The sequence below is a fragment of the Tribolium madens genome, unplaced genomic scaffold (genome assembly GCF_015345945.1).
Source record: "Tribolium madens isolate multiple individuals breed KSU strain unplaced genomic scaffold, Tmad_KSU_1.1 Scaffold_19;HRSCAF=116;Tcas5.2_LG9, whole genome shotgun sequence".
Classification (NCBI taxonomy): Eukaryota; Metazoa; Arthropoda; class Insecta; order Coleoptera; family Tenebrionidae; genus Tribolium; species Tribolium madens.
The window spans coordinates 9,120,299-9,134,614 of NW_025400983.1; the positions used below are offsets into that span (position 1 = coordinate 9,120,299).

General features: G+C 32.9%; 4 protein-coding genes across 5 annotated transcripts; 2 read left to right on the forward strand and 2 right to left on the reverse strand.

Annotated features, from left to right (window-relative positions):
- Window positions 1-114: 114 nt before the first annotated feature.
- LOC123009580 (vacuolar protein sorting-associated protein 51 homolog) lies at window positions 115-3,008 on the reverse strand. Its single transcript, XM_044405989.1, has 9 exons — window positions 2,740-3,008; window positions 2,554-2,688; window positions 1,681-2,507; window positions 1,408-1,630; window positions 1,125-1,352; window positions 928-1,074; window positions 519-878; window positions 358-470; window positions 115-311 (listed from the first exon to the last, which is right to left on the reverse strand). Exons 1-9 carry the CDS (start codon window positions 2,818-2,820, stop codon window positions 203-205), a joined length of 2,223 nt encoding a protein of 740 aa, XP_044261924.1. The 5' UTR covers window positions 2,821-3,008; the 3' UTR covers window positions 115-202.
- Window positions 3,009-3,384: 376 nt separating this feature from the next.
- On the forward strand, window positions 3,385-12,689 carry LOC123015774 (TRPL translocation defect protein 14). Of its 2 annotated transcripts, XM_044415707.1 has the most exons (10): window positions 3,385-3,706; window positions 3,755-3,822; window positions 3,880-3,917; window positions 6,676-6,713; window positions 9,752-9,820; window positions 10,144-10,272; window positions 10,320-10,456; window positions 10,509-10,842; window positions 11,086-11,296; window positions 11,345-12,689. In XM_044415707.1, exons 1-10 carry the CDS (start codon window positions 3,649-3,651, stop codon window positions 11,667-11,669), a joined length of 1,407 nt encoding a protein of 468 aa, XP_044271642.1. In that variant the 5' UTR covers window positions 3,385-3,648; the 3' UTR covers window positions 11,670-12,689. The 2 variants fall into 2 exon arrangements, with proteins under 2 accessions (XP_044271642.1, XP_044271643.1); XM_044415708.1 differs by lacking the exon at window positions 9,752-9,820 and having other exon boundaries at window positions 3,387-3,706.
- Window positions 12,676-14,297, reverse strand: LOC123015777. The gene is made up of 2 exons (XM_044415710.1): window positions 13,349-14,297; window positions 12,676-13,228 (listed from the first exon to the last, which is right to left on the reverse strand). The coding sequence occupies exons 1-2, from the start codon at window positions 13,525-13,527 to the stop codon at window positions 12,745-12,747; spliced, it is 663 nt and encodes a 220-aa protein (XP_044271645.1). The 5' UTR covers window positions 13,528-14,297; the 3' UTR covers window positions 12,676-12,744.
- LOC123015778 lies at window positions 13,775-14,313 on the forward strand. The gene is made up of 2 exons (XM_044415712.1): window positions 13,775-14,030; window positions 14,081-14,313. Exons 1-2 carry the CDS (start codon window positions 13,821-13,823, stop codon window positions 14,225-14,227), a joined length of 357 nt encoding a protein of 118 aa, XP_044271647.1. The 5' UTR covers window positions 13,775-13,820; the 3' UTR covers window positions 14,228-14,313.
- Window positions 14,314-14,316: the final 3 nt, after the last annotated feature.

The window sequence follows — 14,316 nt, forward strand, 5'->3', positions numbered from 1 at the left end:
TGAAGTGTCTTGTTTAGTACTTTCAGTGGAAATATCACATTCATATCATTGCAACTGAAAGATTGAAATATCGTTTTTTTAATGACATTTATCTATAAAAATAATACAACAAAGTGTGATAAAAATTCTCCATTTTATTTAAACAAGATAATATAAAAGAATAATAAATATTTTGTAACTTATGCAGCCCACAAAGACTGACTTAACCCCTTTCACAAATAATATCCACAACACTTGGTTCCATTAAAATGGGTTCCAGACATCTGTGGACAGCAGACCCCAAAATCTCATCAAGGAGAAAATGAACCAAACTAGAAAATGTAATTAGTTTAAAAAATATTAAAATTTATGACATACTTTTCGTCTGCAACAAATCGCCACAAATACAACTGCAAGTAATGTGTGTCCACTTGAATTTGCTGTAGGCCAAATTTACTAAAAGTTTTCAAACGTACGCACTCCATAAATGTCTAAAAAAGAATTTTTTAATTCTCATTCCACACCACAATTCCACCTACCTTGAGACTAATTTTAATGATCCCAGTGAGAATCGAAATTTTATTAAACTCAACTGTTGAAAAAATTTCTATCCTTTCACTGAACAACTTATGCATGTTTGACACCAAAGTTGAATCCAGATGATTAGGGGTCAAACTTGACCAATTTGACCTGTACTGATGCCTTGAGACCGAAATACTGTGAGTTTTTCGGCTGGAATCACTACTGTGTTCTGTATTATTCCCTTGGTCTTCATACAACAAAGCAACAGTGGCATCTATTGCCGAAATATCTTCAACCACACGTTTCATGACGGCCCGCACAGTCCTCGGCTCGATTGTGTGAAGCCAGTCCCTGGTTTCGACGCTTTTGCGCAACATCTTCAGACAAAAACAGTCAAAATAATTTCATTCATAATAATCAAATCACCTGTGAAACATTAAGTCCTTGTATCCTCACATAATGATTCAAAAGCTCTTGCGCCGACTCTTGCATTGTCATATTAATTTCACTCTCGTTTGTCAAAGCAGCACTTTGTTTGGGGTTTATTTGGAACAACTCATCGGTTTGAGAAAGCTTAAAACATTTTGTTTGTGATTTTTGTAACTATAAAGTGGTTTATTTACCACAAAACTAACGCTTCCGTTCCGAAAATCGAGACACAATTTTGATAACAATAAAAGTACAGTTGGGGGCACCTTCAAGTCTGAGGCCACTATAGCGCAGTAACTTCTCGCAGTTGCCATAAAATGATGCATGAAACATACTATAAGCCCCTCTCGGACGTTATCAACGCAAAAACTGTCTTTAAATTGCGGCTTTTGGGCGAAATTGACTTCTGGTTGGATAAACACCTAAAAATTCACTTCATTTAGTTGAAATTAGCTAATTAAATGAATGTTTTCGTACCACAAGATCCTGCAAAACACCCTTAATTTTCTCCACTATCGACATTATAAGTGTGCTGAGAAGTTCATTCAAATTTTTAGATGAATCATCCTGACTTATCAGCTTTGGAGTTGTTAAATTTTGCCTTACTTTCGTCAAACAATCAGCAAAGTGCATTTTGAGGATTTGCAAATGCGCTTTACATTGTTTCCGACCAGCATTTATCACAATTTCAGTCGCAAGACTAAAATATGATTATCAAAAATGGCAGTTTGTGGTGTTTTAGTCACTTACGCTGAGAAATCTACGTCTCTACACAATGTGTTACTTTCAATTCTTTTATAAAACCGGTCCAAGGCTTGCACTAAAACAGCTGTGTCCCCAACATCCTGTTCTAAATCGACTTTATTTTGCACCAAATCGAAGTATTTCTCCATGTTTTGTTTAACGAAGTTGTTAAGTTCTGTCGCGGCGAAGTTTTCAAAAATATCGCTGTTTTCGATATTTTCGGAATTGTTTCGATTGATAAACATGTCGTCAAAAGATGCAACAACTAAGCATAAATCGCTCAAAAATCCCGAACAACCTAAATCAATAAATTCGGAAATATCCCGTTGCTCGCTCTGATCTTTCAACATCACTAGTTGATCACTGAGACGTTTTTCGGCACAAATCAAAAATTCTGAACACAATTCTTGTGCTGGTTCGTTGAGTTGTAAGAGGAGATCTACACTTTCAGTTAATTCTTTTGCTGAGGCTTGAGGGTTACTGAAATGTTTCCTCAGCTCTTTTTTTAGATCTATTAGGATGGTTTCACAGTCGGTTTTGATGCCTTGCAATGACGGTAAATTGCCATACTGCTCCAAGACGCGCTGGGCGTGCAAATAGTCCTGCACTGCCTCAATATAACGCTTTTCCTCCATTCTAGTTTTTAAACTTGTTGGCAGTTTGAACAAAAATTGTAATCTTTGTAAAAGCGTGTGGACGCCTGAAAGTTTGCTAATTTGGGTCCTTGTATCTTGCAGAGTTGAGTTAATTTGATCAGAAAACGATGTAATTGATGCCATGTTTGAGGCGAGCAAATCCATCTCGTTTTCCATTTTTTTGAAATCAACTTTCATCTACAACACAATCAATAATTTTCAGTAAACAAACACCCCACAACACCTTCTTTATTGTGTCTGTGGCTGAGATAAATTTGTTGTAATTCTCATAAACTAAAGTTTGCATGTCAGAATGCAAGGTTTGTGTGTCTTTCACGATTTCACTTTCATGGTCCATTATTTGTTTCAAGTTGGACTCCTGGAAGAAAGATTTGTTAGTGAAGTGTGACAAACGGAGCGCAATTTTTACTTTAAATAATTTATCCAAATACATGTTAGGGTTGAAGCCAGAACTGTTTAGGTCCAAAGGGTTGGATTTTTTCTCCGCCATTTTTACACTAAGTGGTTTTAGGCTTATTTTTAAAGTTTTCTCTATCGTGTAATTGAAAAATAAGTCAAAAAATTAACATTTTTGATTGTTATATTTTAACTGTCACTGTCATCAAAACGTCAAAAACATTTGATCTACCACAGAGTAGCTGTAAAGGATTTACTACAGAGAATCTACTGATCGTGCTACTGACTAATTAATGAGAATGTAGCCGATTGTGCAAAAGCTCGATACGTATTTTTTTAACAAGAATTTTACTTTTGTTTAAAAATCTAACACATATACTAATAAATATATTGCATTAGCGTCACTGTACTAAAAATAATGCAATATTTTACTTAGGTATGAATGGTTAATTTTGCAGGGTATACAACCACAGTTTACCCAATTTTTGTAAAAACAATAATGTTTTGTTTCTTTGTCGGTTTAATTAGATTGTTTTAATCGTTTTAGCGCAATAATTGTCAAGAAATTCAAAATTTGCGCCACGGGAACCACGTGTATTGATTCCAGTGTGGCCATCCCTCTGCGTCAAAACTCCCTTGTCAAAATGTAATTTTGTCAGCGATGATGTTTATTTAAGACTCAAATTCGCTCACATTTCTTTAGTCCCGCGTCTGTGCGGTGTCGCGTGTCAGCCTTTGTCGCTTTCGCGAAATAACACATCATGAAATCAATATACAGTAAAATTTGATCATGTACCCGGTTTATTTCTTTTAGTGCTTACAAATTTTGATTTTCATTCTTCATCTTTCACAACAAAATCACCTTCTCGAATATTAGCAAAATTCAATTAGAAAATCTAAGTTTCGTCAAAATACCGGAAATATGGATAAAACAACCAGTGCGAAAGATAAAACTTGTTACAGAGTTGTCCTAACAGGAGGTAAGTCGACCAAGTGATTCTCCAAAGGATTAATTTCGGTTTGTTCAGGACCATGTGGTGGCAAAACAACCGGTCAAGCCAGGCTGAGCACGTTTTTCGAAAATATGGGATGGAAGGTAAAACGGCTTTCCACTTTTTTAAGAAAACACAGTTCAAAATGTATGTGTTCACAGGTTTTCAGAGTACCTGAGACTGCCTCAGTACTACTAAGGTAGGTGTCATGGTAATTTCCCAATATTTTTATCTATTTCCTCAAAATAATAATATCAGTGAATCGTGGGTTTTCCCTAATTTAGCCGGGTGATTTAAATATACCAGAAAATAACAATAAAATTGTGTTTTGGCACCCAACGTCGCGCTTCAAGCCAGTCTTTTCCTACATTAAAACATTATTTATAGTTTTACTTTTTTAAATATAATTTTATACGAAAAAAAACTTTTTATTAGTAATAATAGATGCATAACAAATAAGGATTTTTGGAGTCAGGAAGTCTAGACATTATTTTTGAATAAACATGTTTTGGATCGCTGCCCCGATTCAGGAGCACGTGGTTTTTAAATTTATAACTTGAGCTAAAATTAAATGTTTAATTGGGTGTTCAACAATTATTTCAAGTTATTTGATTTATTAAATTAATTCCTAAAAACTAGTTATAATGTTGCCATTGACTTTTCTTTGTATTTTACATTTTGTTCCAAAACAAATACATTTTACGTTTTTATTTCCAAAACATTGTCCCTACTTTAGTACTTTATGGAGTTTAGAACATCATTAAAATCGCAGATAGTTTATAAAAGGTTCCATTATTTGAAATCAGTATTATCTTATCATTTATCGCAAAGGACTGTATTCGCGTCAATTCAAAACTTAAAATGTTTTTTATTTTAAAGATTGTAATTTGTCGGAAATGTATACTCGAACACGTGGTCGATTTTTTATCATAATAAAATAATATTAATCTAAATTAAGTGATTTCATTGGCATTTTGGACGGAATTTTTTTATTGTACTAGTATAGGTGAAATATTGCTTATTAAAAGTTATACAAACCTCAGCAGATAAGAAATCATATTTACGATAAAAGTCTAAGAATTTCCATGCAATGACTGTATAATGCATTGTTCAGGTACTATGTATTTTTAACGTTATGAAAATGTTTCATCAGCATTTTTCTGCAACGTAATTGCGATTAATAATTATTATGTTTGATATGGATGAAATAACCCAAAAAATTAAAATTTATGGCTCTATATTGAAAAAATTTGACACTTTAAGGAGTTTGTTGTAGATAATTGACTTTAAACTCTAGAAATGTTTTTTTTTTTCAGTTTTATTCTTGTTTTATACTGTCTTTGTAATATTAAAAATATTATATTAAATATTAATAAACCAATACAACATTATTGTTAAAAGATACTTTATTTACTATAGTGGATAAACCAGTGTCTGTTCAACAGTATACATCGTGTCTCAAAAATAAGTTACAATACAAACTTATGTTTTTTAAATGAAACACCATATGTTTCTTAGCATTTTTGGATGTAGATTTTTATGACAATGTTTTATTGGTCGATTTTGCTTAGTTTAGTTTTTTTTGCAATAAAAGTTTAGCTTAAAAACATTGTCATAAAAATCTACATCCAAAAATGCTAAAAAATATATGGTGTTTCATTAAAAAAAAAACACAAGTTTTTATTGTCACTTATTTTTGGGACACGCTGTATAGTTCAAAATAATTTTAGGTGATTCACTAGATTAGAATCTATCAATTTCCTATATACATGTTTTAAATTTTTAATTATGCTCGGACAACAGCGTACTTTCGCAAAATTTTTCACATGTTTTCAACGTAGAAACTGTTATCAATGAATTACAATCTTCATATCGTAGGCGTACAAGGAAAATTAATTATGTCCACAATTATACATTTTTGGAAAAACGTATTTTTGCCGTATGTGTTTACTCTAAACTGGGCTTACACTATTATGCACAGTTCCATAGCTGTGCATTAACAACAGATATAGACTTAGTTAGTTTTTCTTGTCAAAGAACAAACAAATATGGACTTTATAGGTATAATAAGTTTGTTAATTAAAATTATCAAAAATTAGACTTAATTGTTTTCGTTTGTACAGTTACGGAATTAAAATGTCGGGCAGTATTTTTCTGTCACTTCAAAAAGTTCACTGTAAACTACCTTTTACTGTCATCATGACTGACATTTGACAATTAAACTTTTCTGTCAGTGACGCTACTTTTTACATAAACATGACAAGAGTAAAAAATGAGGTTATTAATGTAAAGGTTGTTTTAGAGTTTACATTATGAAAATGACAATACTGCCCGAAATTTTAATTCCCAACTGTATGTACATACATACACCCACGATATTTGATAAAATAACTACAATTAGAAAAAAAAATTGTACCTATAATACTCGCGACTATAATAAAGGTTTATACGTCGTGGCATTTCTATAAAAAATCTGTCACTTCAACATTTTTTTCTTATGAAAAGTGAAGTCTTTTCAGATTCTTCTTTTGTATCTATAGAATCCAAATTTTTCCGATTCATTTCACCTCACAAGATGTAATCTGTCATTGAGCAAAAACTATCAAAACATGAGCAAGCAATATTGACACTTCTAATTTACATTCGGTATTCTCAGGAAGTGCCAAAATTAATTTAAAAAAAAACAAACAATAAGGTAATGCATTAATGTAATTTACTGCAATCAAACTGTTACATTTGCCTAAATTGCAGACACACTAGTTTTTTGAAATGACTTAATTTGACATTTTGAAAATTTTGCAAACTTAACAAAAACGAATCCCAATTCCAGGGAGTAGATTATTGTTGACATTTACTTTATTCATTTTTTATTTTCTTATCTTTTAACAAACGAAAGAAAAACTCGTATTATACAAATGTTTAAGACTTAAATTTTATGTTATATTTTATTTTTGCAGCGGAGGAATCAAGTTCAGCGATTTAAGTGAAGAGGAAGGTGAGTAAAAACCCATTTCTGACTGCAATTCTTCGTTTCTAAAAATTACGGCCCGCTCAAAATATTGCAGATTGCCAATCCCGTTTTACATTTTGGACCTTTTTCTATCAAAATGAGCTCAACCTGTTGTCTATTTTAGTTCGTGATTAGATTGGATGAGGCCCAGTTACAAAATACAAAATTCGTTTTAAATTTAACCCAAACACAGTATGCCTTGCGTAATTGTTTGTCCTATGCTAATTATATTCGGGGGGTTTGTCTTTGTTATGAATGACGTTCTGAAACTGAAAAATATAAATCCGCTGTTAAAATAATATTTACAATGTGATTATTTTCGGGATTCTATTTCTGGAAGAAAAAATCCATTGCCAAGCATCGATTTAAACCTAAAAGCTTATCTTAGTGCTCAATCACGAGCTTTCCACGTCGTAATATTTTGACGTCTCCATATCTTGTGGAAGAAGTTACATAAGTGAGGATGGTCGTCAAGGAAGGTCGTTCACTGGATTTCATAAATATTTATTCATTTTTTACCAAAGCAATTTAATCACGTGCCAAGAATAACACTTGCGTTCTTTCTGATTCATTTGCTGAAATTACAAAATGTACAAACCGGAAATTGCAAAAATACGCCAAGCAGTTTGTAATTTTCCACAATTTTTAGCAAACTAATTGTAATAATAAAAGTTTAGTATCAAAAACCTTGACCTTAACTTGGCATAATTGCGACCATGGAATTTATTCCGTTTTTAAAATTCATAGCGTATTTCTACGGTTTCTCAACGATCTGTAGCGAAACCTTTGTATGAAAATTATTTACTGCACTATAGTGAGCCAACGGGTTGTATATTTGATAACAGGAATTTTCCTTGTGTTAATAATTAAATTGTTACGTAGTGCACGAAAATAAGTAAAATTACGACTCGGTTTATTTCTCTTTGTTAAATATTGTCCATTGTGCAAATTGCATCATTTATAGATAGGGTAATACAATGAAAATCGATAATTCCATTACACAACGTTTCAGACAGAGGATCAGAAAAATAGGTCATGGTGCAACAAATTCATTAACCGAAAAATTGTAAAATGTAGGGGAGAAAGATACAGTTTTTTTATCAACAACTGACGCACATTTAACTTAAATAAACACCTTTGAACAATCACATGCTCTAATGAATTCCTGGCCTCGAAATAAATCAATGACGTTATGGCGAATTATTTTAAAAAAATAATCGTTTTATCATATGCAGCGTCACTGTTTTACATTTTTAATACTAATATTTACACACTTGTGCCTTTAAGCGGAAAAATAAATTAATTTAAGTGTTGCGATTCTTTTCATTGTTGAATTTAACATAAAACGACCTTATTTGTATTTCAATTGCGGTTACAGAGAAAAAGTGTGACAGAAAATGTTAATTTAATTTACTGGTGTCAGATGATTGGTCCATAAATGCGCATTAAATTTCAATTTTTGATGTTAAAGATGTCATTGATTGCAATCATAAATTATTATTGTTTCATTGATTTGATTTGCTTGCAAATTTGAACCTAATGTGAACATTGTTGTTTTATGTCGAGCAGATGTGGCATTGTTTTAAAATTCATTGTAATTGTTTGCCTAAAAATCTAATTTCTGTGACCTAAAGATATGATATGGACAAGGTTAACAATAAAATCGGTTAAATTTCGCAATAATTAAGTTTTTATTTAAACATCAAAATAAATTTGTCGATGGGGTCAGTTTTTCAAAGTAAAGAACTTGGCGTTAAACCAAATCGAGAGCTTATTTTTAGATAACCTAACGGGGAATTCGTTTAAAGTTCACAGCCAGGAGACACAAGTACTGTCTGGTTTCGTTGAAACTGAAGTAATTTGGTATTTTTTACGGAATTTTGATGTTAGGTACTTAAATATTTTATTCCCATTTCATTAAGAGAAATTTAATGGAAGGCTGACAGATCGGTGTTAGTGGATTTTGTAGCGCTAGAAAAAATATCTTCTGGAATTCATTTGGCACTCTTTCAAGAGAAGGAATTTTACCGCGAGTTTTCACTATTTCCACTAAATCATTGGATAGGTTTGTTGCAGACTTTTCCGCTCGTAAATTATAGGAGTACAAAAATTTAGCTTTATTACCTTAGAAATCAATTTAAGAAAAACTTTCATTAATTACTAGAGATTGGTGGTTTTTCCGTTGTGTGTGTGTGTGTCACTGATATTGTTGTTTTGGCTATACATTTAAGATAACAAAGTTTGTTTCTGTAATAAAGAGTAGGCATATTTGGTCTTGTATACAAAACATACAAGCCACTTGGGTGTTACAGGTGGTGTAAAATGTAACTGCTTTAGTCTAGACATCATGTAATAAATAAATTTTGTCGGTAAATTATAATTTTACAATATTTAGTGTTCAATTTTATAATACTTACGCAGTCGCGCCAAAATTTGAAGGTTGTTCCAGTACAGGTTATTTATTACCGATTTCATTAAAAAAATAATGTAAAAATGAAAAAAACTTTTCAGTTTTATAAAATAGAAACCAAAAAAATAGAATAATACCCGTAAAATTTCCGTTCGCTTTTGCTGTGTTTGCTGTGTTTCTTGTTTATTCGTCATTTTTCTGCTTTATTTAATTTTGTTTGTTTATACATATTTGTATTTTGTAAGAAATAATTAAGTTCGCCAAGTGAATGTGAGGGTCAAGTTTATTGTTTTGTTTTTTAGCATTAAAAAAATTAAAAATTTTGATCATTTTTTTCCCACTCGACGATCAGATGATGTGGTCGTGAAGGTAAAGGCCAAAATTGGCGGCTTATTTATATTTACAGATAATAAATTTGATCTTGCAAACAATGACGTTTTTTCAATATCGCGGCCAATAACCAAGCACAATGAGTCTATTATTATCGTTTTAATCGCCCTAATTATTGGTATTAAGTTTCAAAGTAATTTAATTAAGTGTCGGGAATGGAAATTTTTAATCAATTAACATAACAGGCGTCTGATATTTTTTTATGTTGGGTGATTTTTTTAAGCCCGTGGTCTCCGCATCAAAATTCAGCAAATTCAAAAGAGCGAAGCCGAAGTGCCTGTCCATAGTGAGGGTAAGAAATTAGCAGAAAAAGCTCCGAAAACGTTACTATGTAGCGCTAACGTCCTGTGGAGCTTTCGTGTATTTTAACTCGCATCATCACGTGACGTCTCTTACAAAACGAAATTAATTTTTTACAATCTAAAATAAATCATTTTAAAGCCGCACGCAATGTCTGGTAATTTACATAATGTTTATAGTTTCGTTGAAATGCTAGTTATGCATATTTTGGGCTAGAATAGGCATTTAATCAATGGAAAACTGTATTTGTGCTGCGTTCTGCTTGACTTAATTGATGGTTATTGATTATTATTGATGATTTTTGATTTTTTGCAGCTGTGAAATTTCAAGAAAACCTCCTGAAGACCATGATTCAGATCGAAAACACCTTCTTCGAATTGGGAAAATCTTGTAACAGAAATTGTCTTATAATTTGTGATAGAGGTGCCATGGATGCTTCAGCATGTAAGAATCCAGTTCAAGACTCACTTAAAACTAATTAGCAATTCCAGTTATAACCAAAGAAAAGTGGGAACACATAATGAAAGATAACCACTGGAATAACGTCGAACTTCGCGATAACCGCTACAACCAAATCATTCACATGGTTTCAGCGGCTAAAGGGGCCGAAGAGTTTTACTCAATTGAAGTAAAATTTGCCAAAATGATAATTTTTTGGCTTAAGTTTTGTATTTATTTAGGACCACAGTTGTCGCTCTGAAGGTGTCGAGTTGGCTCGCGAGCTGGACTCGAACGCTGCTGCATCTTGGGTCGGCCACCCATATTTCGACGTTATTGACAACTCGACTGATTTTGAAGGCAAGATCAGGCGAATGATCGGTTCAGTGTGTCACAAAATCGGCATTGACACCGGTGATCGTTTATTGAAGAACGCCCGCAAGTTGAAGTTCCTGGTCAAAGGGCCGTTGCCTGATGATTCTTTGTTCCCCAAGTTTCAAGATTTCGAAGTCGTTCACAATTATTTACAGTCAAATTCACCAAATCAAGTCAGGTTACGAAAACGGGGACAAAAAGGTGAGAACAGAAAAATTCGTCATTTGTAAAGCACGATTTTGATTTTATGATTTCATTATTGTAGAAGTTAGTGTTATATTTGTAAAATATTGGGTGCAAATATATGGGAAAATAATTAGGAAAGGTTTTTTATTTTACTAACACGGCGGTGGTGGTCAGTGTTGTGGGAAAAATGTTACAGTGCTTCATCACCTAGTTTCCCCTAGTCACGAATTTCGAATATTATTATTTTTTGAATTACAGGTCATTACAGTTATATTCACACTGTAAGACGTCAGAATCAGCCTGGAGGTCAAGTAATCGAAGTAAAAACGCAAATAACTCATCGCGACTATATCAACCTACTCACCCAGAAGGACAATTCCCACTTTACAATTTACAAACTTCGCCGGTGTTTTATCTACAACAATCAATATTTCCAACTCGACATCTATCAGCCACCGAGTCATCCCAGGTAATTTTGTGGTTTTTATAACGTCTTGATGTAATAACAAATCTGCAGGTGTCGAGGTTTGATGTTGCTTGAAACTTATTCGGCTTTGGACGAAGCGAATTTAAAAGAAACTCTCCCGCCGTTCCTCCAAATTGAAAAGGAGGTAACAGGAAATCCCGATTACTCCATGTTTAATTTATCGTTGCGGGAGGATTGGACAACATCGAAGAAATTCTGTTTTTATCCTTCCGGTCCTCAGGACACCCCAGCCTATGACTATGGGACGGCGAAGGATAAAACTGGAGGGACTTTAAACGGTCTCGATTGCAAAAAGTCGTTAAAATTGAACGGCCATGCTGACGTGAAGGGTAAAGAATGTAATGGAAAAGCTTAATTTTTATCGGTTGAAGGATTTTCATAATGGACGTTTTTAAAGGCCGCTCGATTTTTTTACTAGCTCTCTCGGTTCTCATTAAGTTGTTTTTTTTTGTGATTCTAAAATTCCACGTCTATTATGAAGGTTTAATCTACCTATCTCACCTTATTATGTAGTCTTGCAGTTAATTATTTTAATAGTTATTTATGTAGCTTATATTACTTTGTAAAACATATTTTGTAGACACAGTATTTAACGTAACAGTGATAAAATTAGTCAGACCAGTATAAATGTTGACTACCAGTGGTAAGCCAAAACTTCATAACTTAATAGTGTGACGAACTGAACTTTTCAATTAATTAAATTAATCACCCAATATTGAAATAAATCGGAAAGACTGTTCACTCTTTTATATGATGGAAATTTTCAAAATCTATATTTTTAAACCCAACTTTAAACTTGTCACACAAAACATTTCTTTTCCACTCACGAAAATCGAAATGTTCCTTTTCGACTTCACGATCTTAGAAACAAATATGTATGTACCTGTTTAGATTACTTGTTGAAGCTTTCGTTGTTATTTCGTGATTTCCTCAAATGCTGTTGTAGTTTTTTTTTTAATATTTTATTTGCTGACTTTAAAGTATTTTTTTTAATTGGCCGGAAAAATTGTACAAAATATTCAAAAGAGAGAGCATTTTAGAAAGGTATTTCCACTATTTTTCATTACTTTTTAATAAAATTTATGCATTTAGAGTTATAAAAAGGTGGATGTATTTGCGTTCTCGACACCTCTTTTGAAAAGTGGCGCAGAGACTTTAGTGCTTCCACTGAGATACATTAACCCCGTCTTTGGGGTTTAGAGTGTGATAATGTATGTAATTCTTCTACTTGCTTAATAAATGTGTACTTATATTAAGAGCAAACGCTCTTTTTATCATGACATGTTATATAAAAGTATTCAGGTGAGTCAAGGGGACTAACATCGAGTTCGTGTTACGACCTTGCGTAACCTATCAATAAATAGTCACACACAAACCGTTTTTTCTTAACCTTTTTTAATCACAAAGAAAATAAATAAAAAAGGTACACATTACAATTTCTTATTAACATAATTTTTCATAATTCTCTTCCCAGGAACGAGTCCCTGCGTCAATCCCGGTCGTTTTTTCCGTTTTTGAGCATTTTGCGTAACTGCTTCTTGCTTGATTTTTTCCAAGTCTTGAGGCGACGGTTCAGGTAAATTCTGATTTTGGCAAACAACAGTCTGTTGCATTTGCTTCTCACTTTGTAACTGTTCTTTTGATTTTTGTAAATCTGAGTCATGTGCGTATTTACAATTGTGACCAAAGCGACACCGCCCTTTCCTATAATTCCAACAGATTTTTTTACCGTTTATTACGACGACGTTATCTTTAGCGTCCACCATTTTGACGTGTTTCTGCAAAATCGCTTCTTTGGCGTTCTCGGCTTCCGTAAATGGGTTTTTAAAAACTGATGTTTTTGGTACGTCTGGATCGTTAGAGACGCCTACAAAGTCCGGTGTTGGAAGCTTGAGAGGCGTCTTTTCGGTGTCCCTGGAACATGTAAACAGCTGACCCGATTTTTATTTCATTATTGTTACGAGTAGGGAAGCCAAGAATTAAAATCAAATTGAAACGAGTTGAAAAGGCACGACTTGGTTGTTTTAACGTTACCTGGTTTTAGGTTCAACTATTTCCTCATCTTCTGAATCGGAGCTTGATAACGAATCATAATCAGGGACTAAAGACATTGTATTATTAATTATCTGCTGGTAATTATTTACAAACAAAAAGCAATTATTTGTGCGCAATGAGGTTATGTTTATAAATTGACATTTGAGACTTGCCAACATTAGAATGTTAACAAGGTAATATTATTTTTATTATTATTATTTTACTTTAGTATTAATAATTACACATATACAAAAATATGCTAGACAAAACCACTCATAATTAATTTATAAATATTAATAATTGTGATTATTTCTCTTCTATTGGCTACATTGGGACTTGGACACTTGCACTTGACAGTTGACGGGTTGACAGCGCGGGAGTCAAGTTTTAACGAGTCCAACACAATAGTTTTTTCCGTAAGTTACTTTTAAATTACAGCAACATTCAGCTAACAACTGTGTAAACAGAAATCATGGTCATTATGAGTACCCGTAGTACGTTATACAACATTGTAACCGGTGCCCAAATGGCTGGTTTTGTGGGCAAAAATGTTTCGGTTTATGGTTTCGTAAGTGGATCCCGTGTGGGAGATAGAACGTTTACTTTACGTTCATCGGACGATTTGATGGTTTCTGTCGAGTTAGACAAGCCACTCACTGAAGACATCGATGGATATGTGGAGGTGGCTAACAAAACATAACTTTGCAGGATACTAAAATTACGTCTTTTTAGGTAAAAGGTGTGTGTCAGCACGGTAAAAAAATAAAGGCTAATGAATTTTTTACCTTCAATAATGACAAATTTAATTCCAATCATCACGTCGAATTATGCAAGATTTTGAACAGTTTACCTAACATTTATCGAAGCCAGAAGCCTTGAGGCTTGTTAACATTTTCATTTACATGTTATTTAACGTAATTTAGTTTTTGTATCATAAATTAATAATAAAAACTACTTTTCAGAAATTG

Coding starts and splice junctions, on each gene's coding strand:
- LOC123009580 (XM_044405989.1), bottom strand. CDS start 2,820: ATGGCGGAGAAAAAATCCAACCCTTTGGACCTAAACAGTTCTGGCTTC. Junction 1,075..1,124: donor ACGGAAGCGTTAGTTTTGTG/GTAAATAAACCA, acceptor AAATGTTTTAAG/CTTTCTCAAACCGATGAGTT. Junction 879..927: donor AAGGACTTAATGTTTCACAG/GTGATTTGATTA, acceptor TTTTGTCTGAAG/ATGTTGCGCAAAAGCGTCGA.
- LOC123015777 (XM_044415710.1), bottom strand. CDS start 13,527: ATGTTGGCAAGTCTCAAATGTCAATTTATAAACATAACCTCATTGCGC. Junction 13,229..13,348: donor ATAGTTGAACCTAAAACCAG/GTAACGTTAAAA, acceptor TACATGTTCCAG/GGACACCGAAAAGACGCCTC.
- LOC123015774 (XM_044415707.1), top strand. CDS start 3,649: ATGGATAAAACAACCAGTGCGAAAGATAAAACTTGTTACAGAGTTGTC. Junction 3,823..3,879: donor TCGAAAATATGGGATGGAAG/GTAAAACGGCTT, acceptor ATGTGTTCACAG/GTTTTCAGAGTACCTGAGAC. Junction 10,457..10,508: donor AAGAGTTTTACTCAATTGAA/GTAAAATTTGCC, acceptor GTATTTATTTAG/GACCACAGTTGTCGCTCTGA.
- LOC123015778 (XM_044415712.1), top strand. CDS start 13,821: ATGGTCATTATGAGTACCCGTAGTACGTTATACAACATTGTAACCGGT. Junction 14,031..14,080: donor ACATCGATGGATATGTGGAG/GTGGCTAACAAA, acceptor ACGTCTTTTTAG/GTAAAAGGTGTGTGTCAGCA.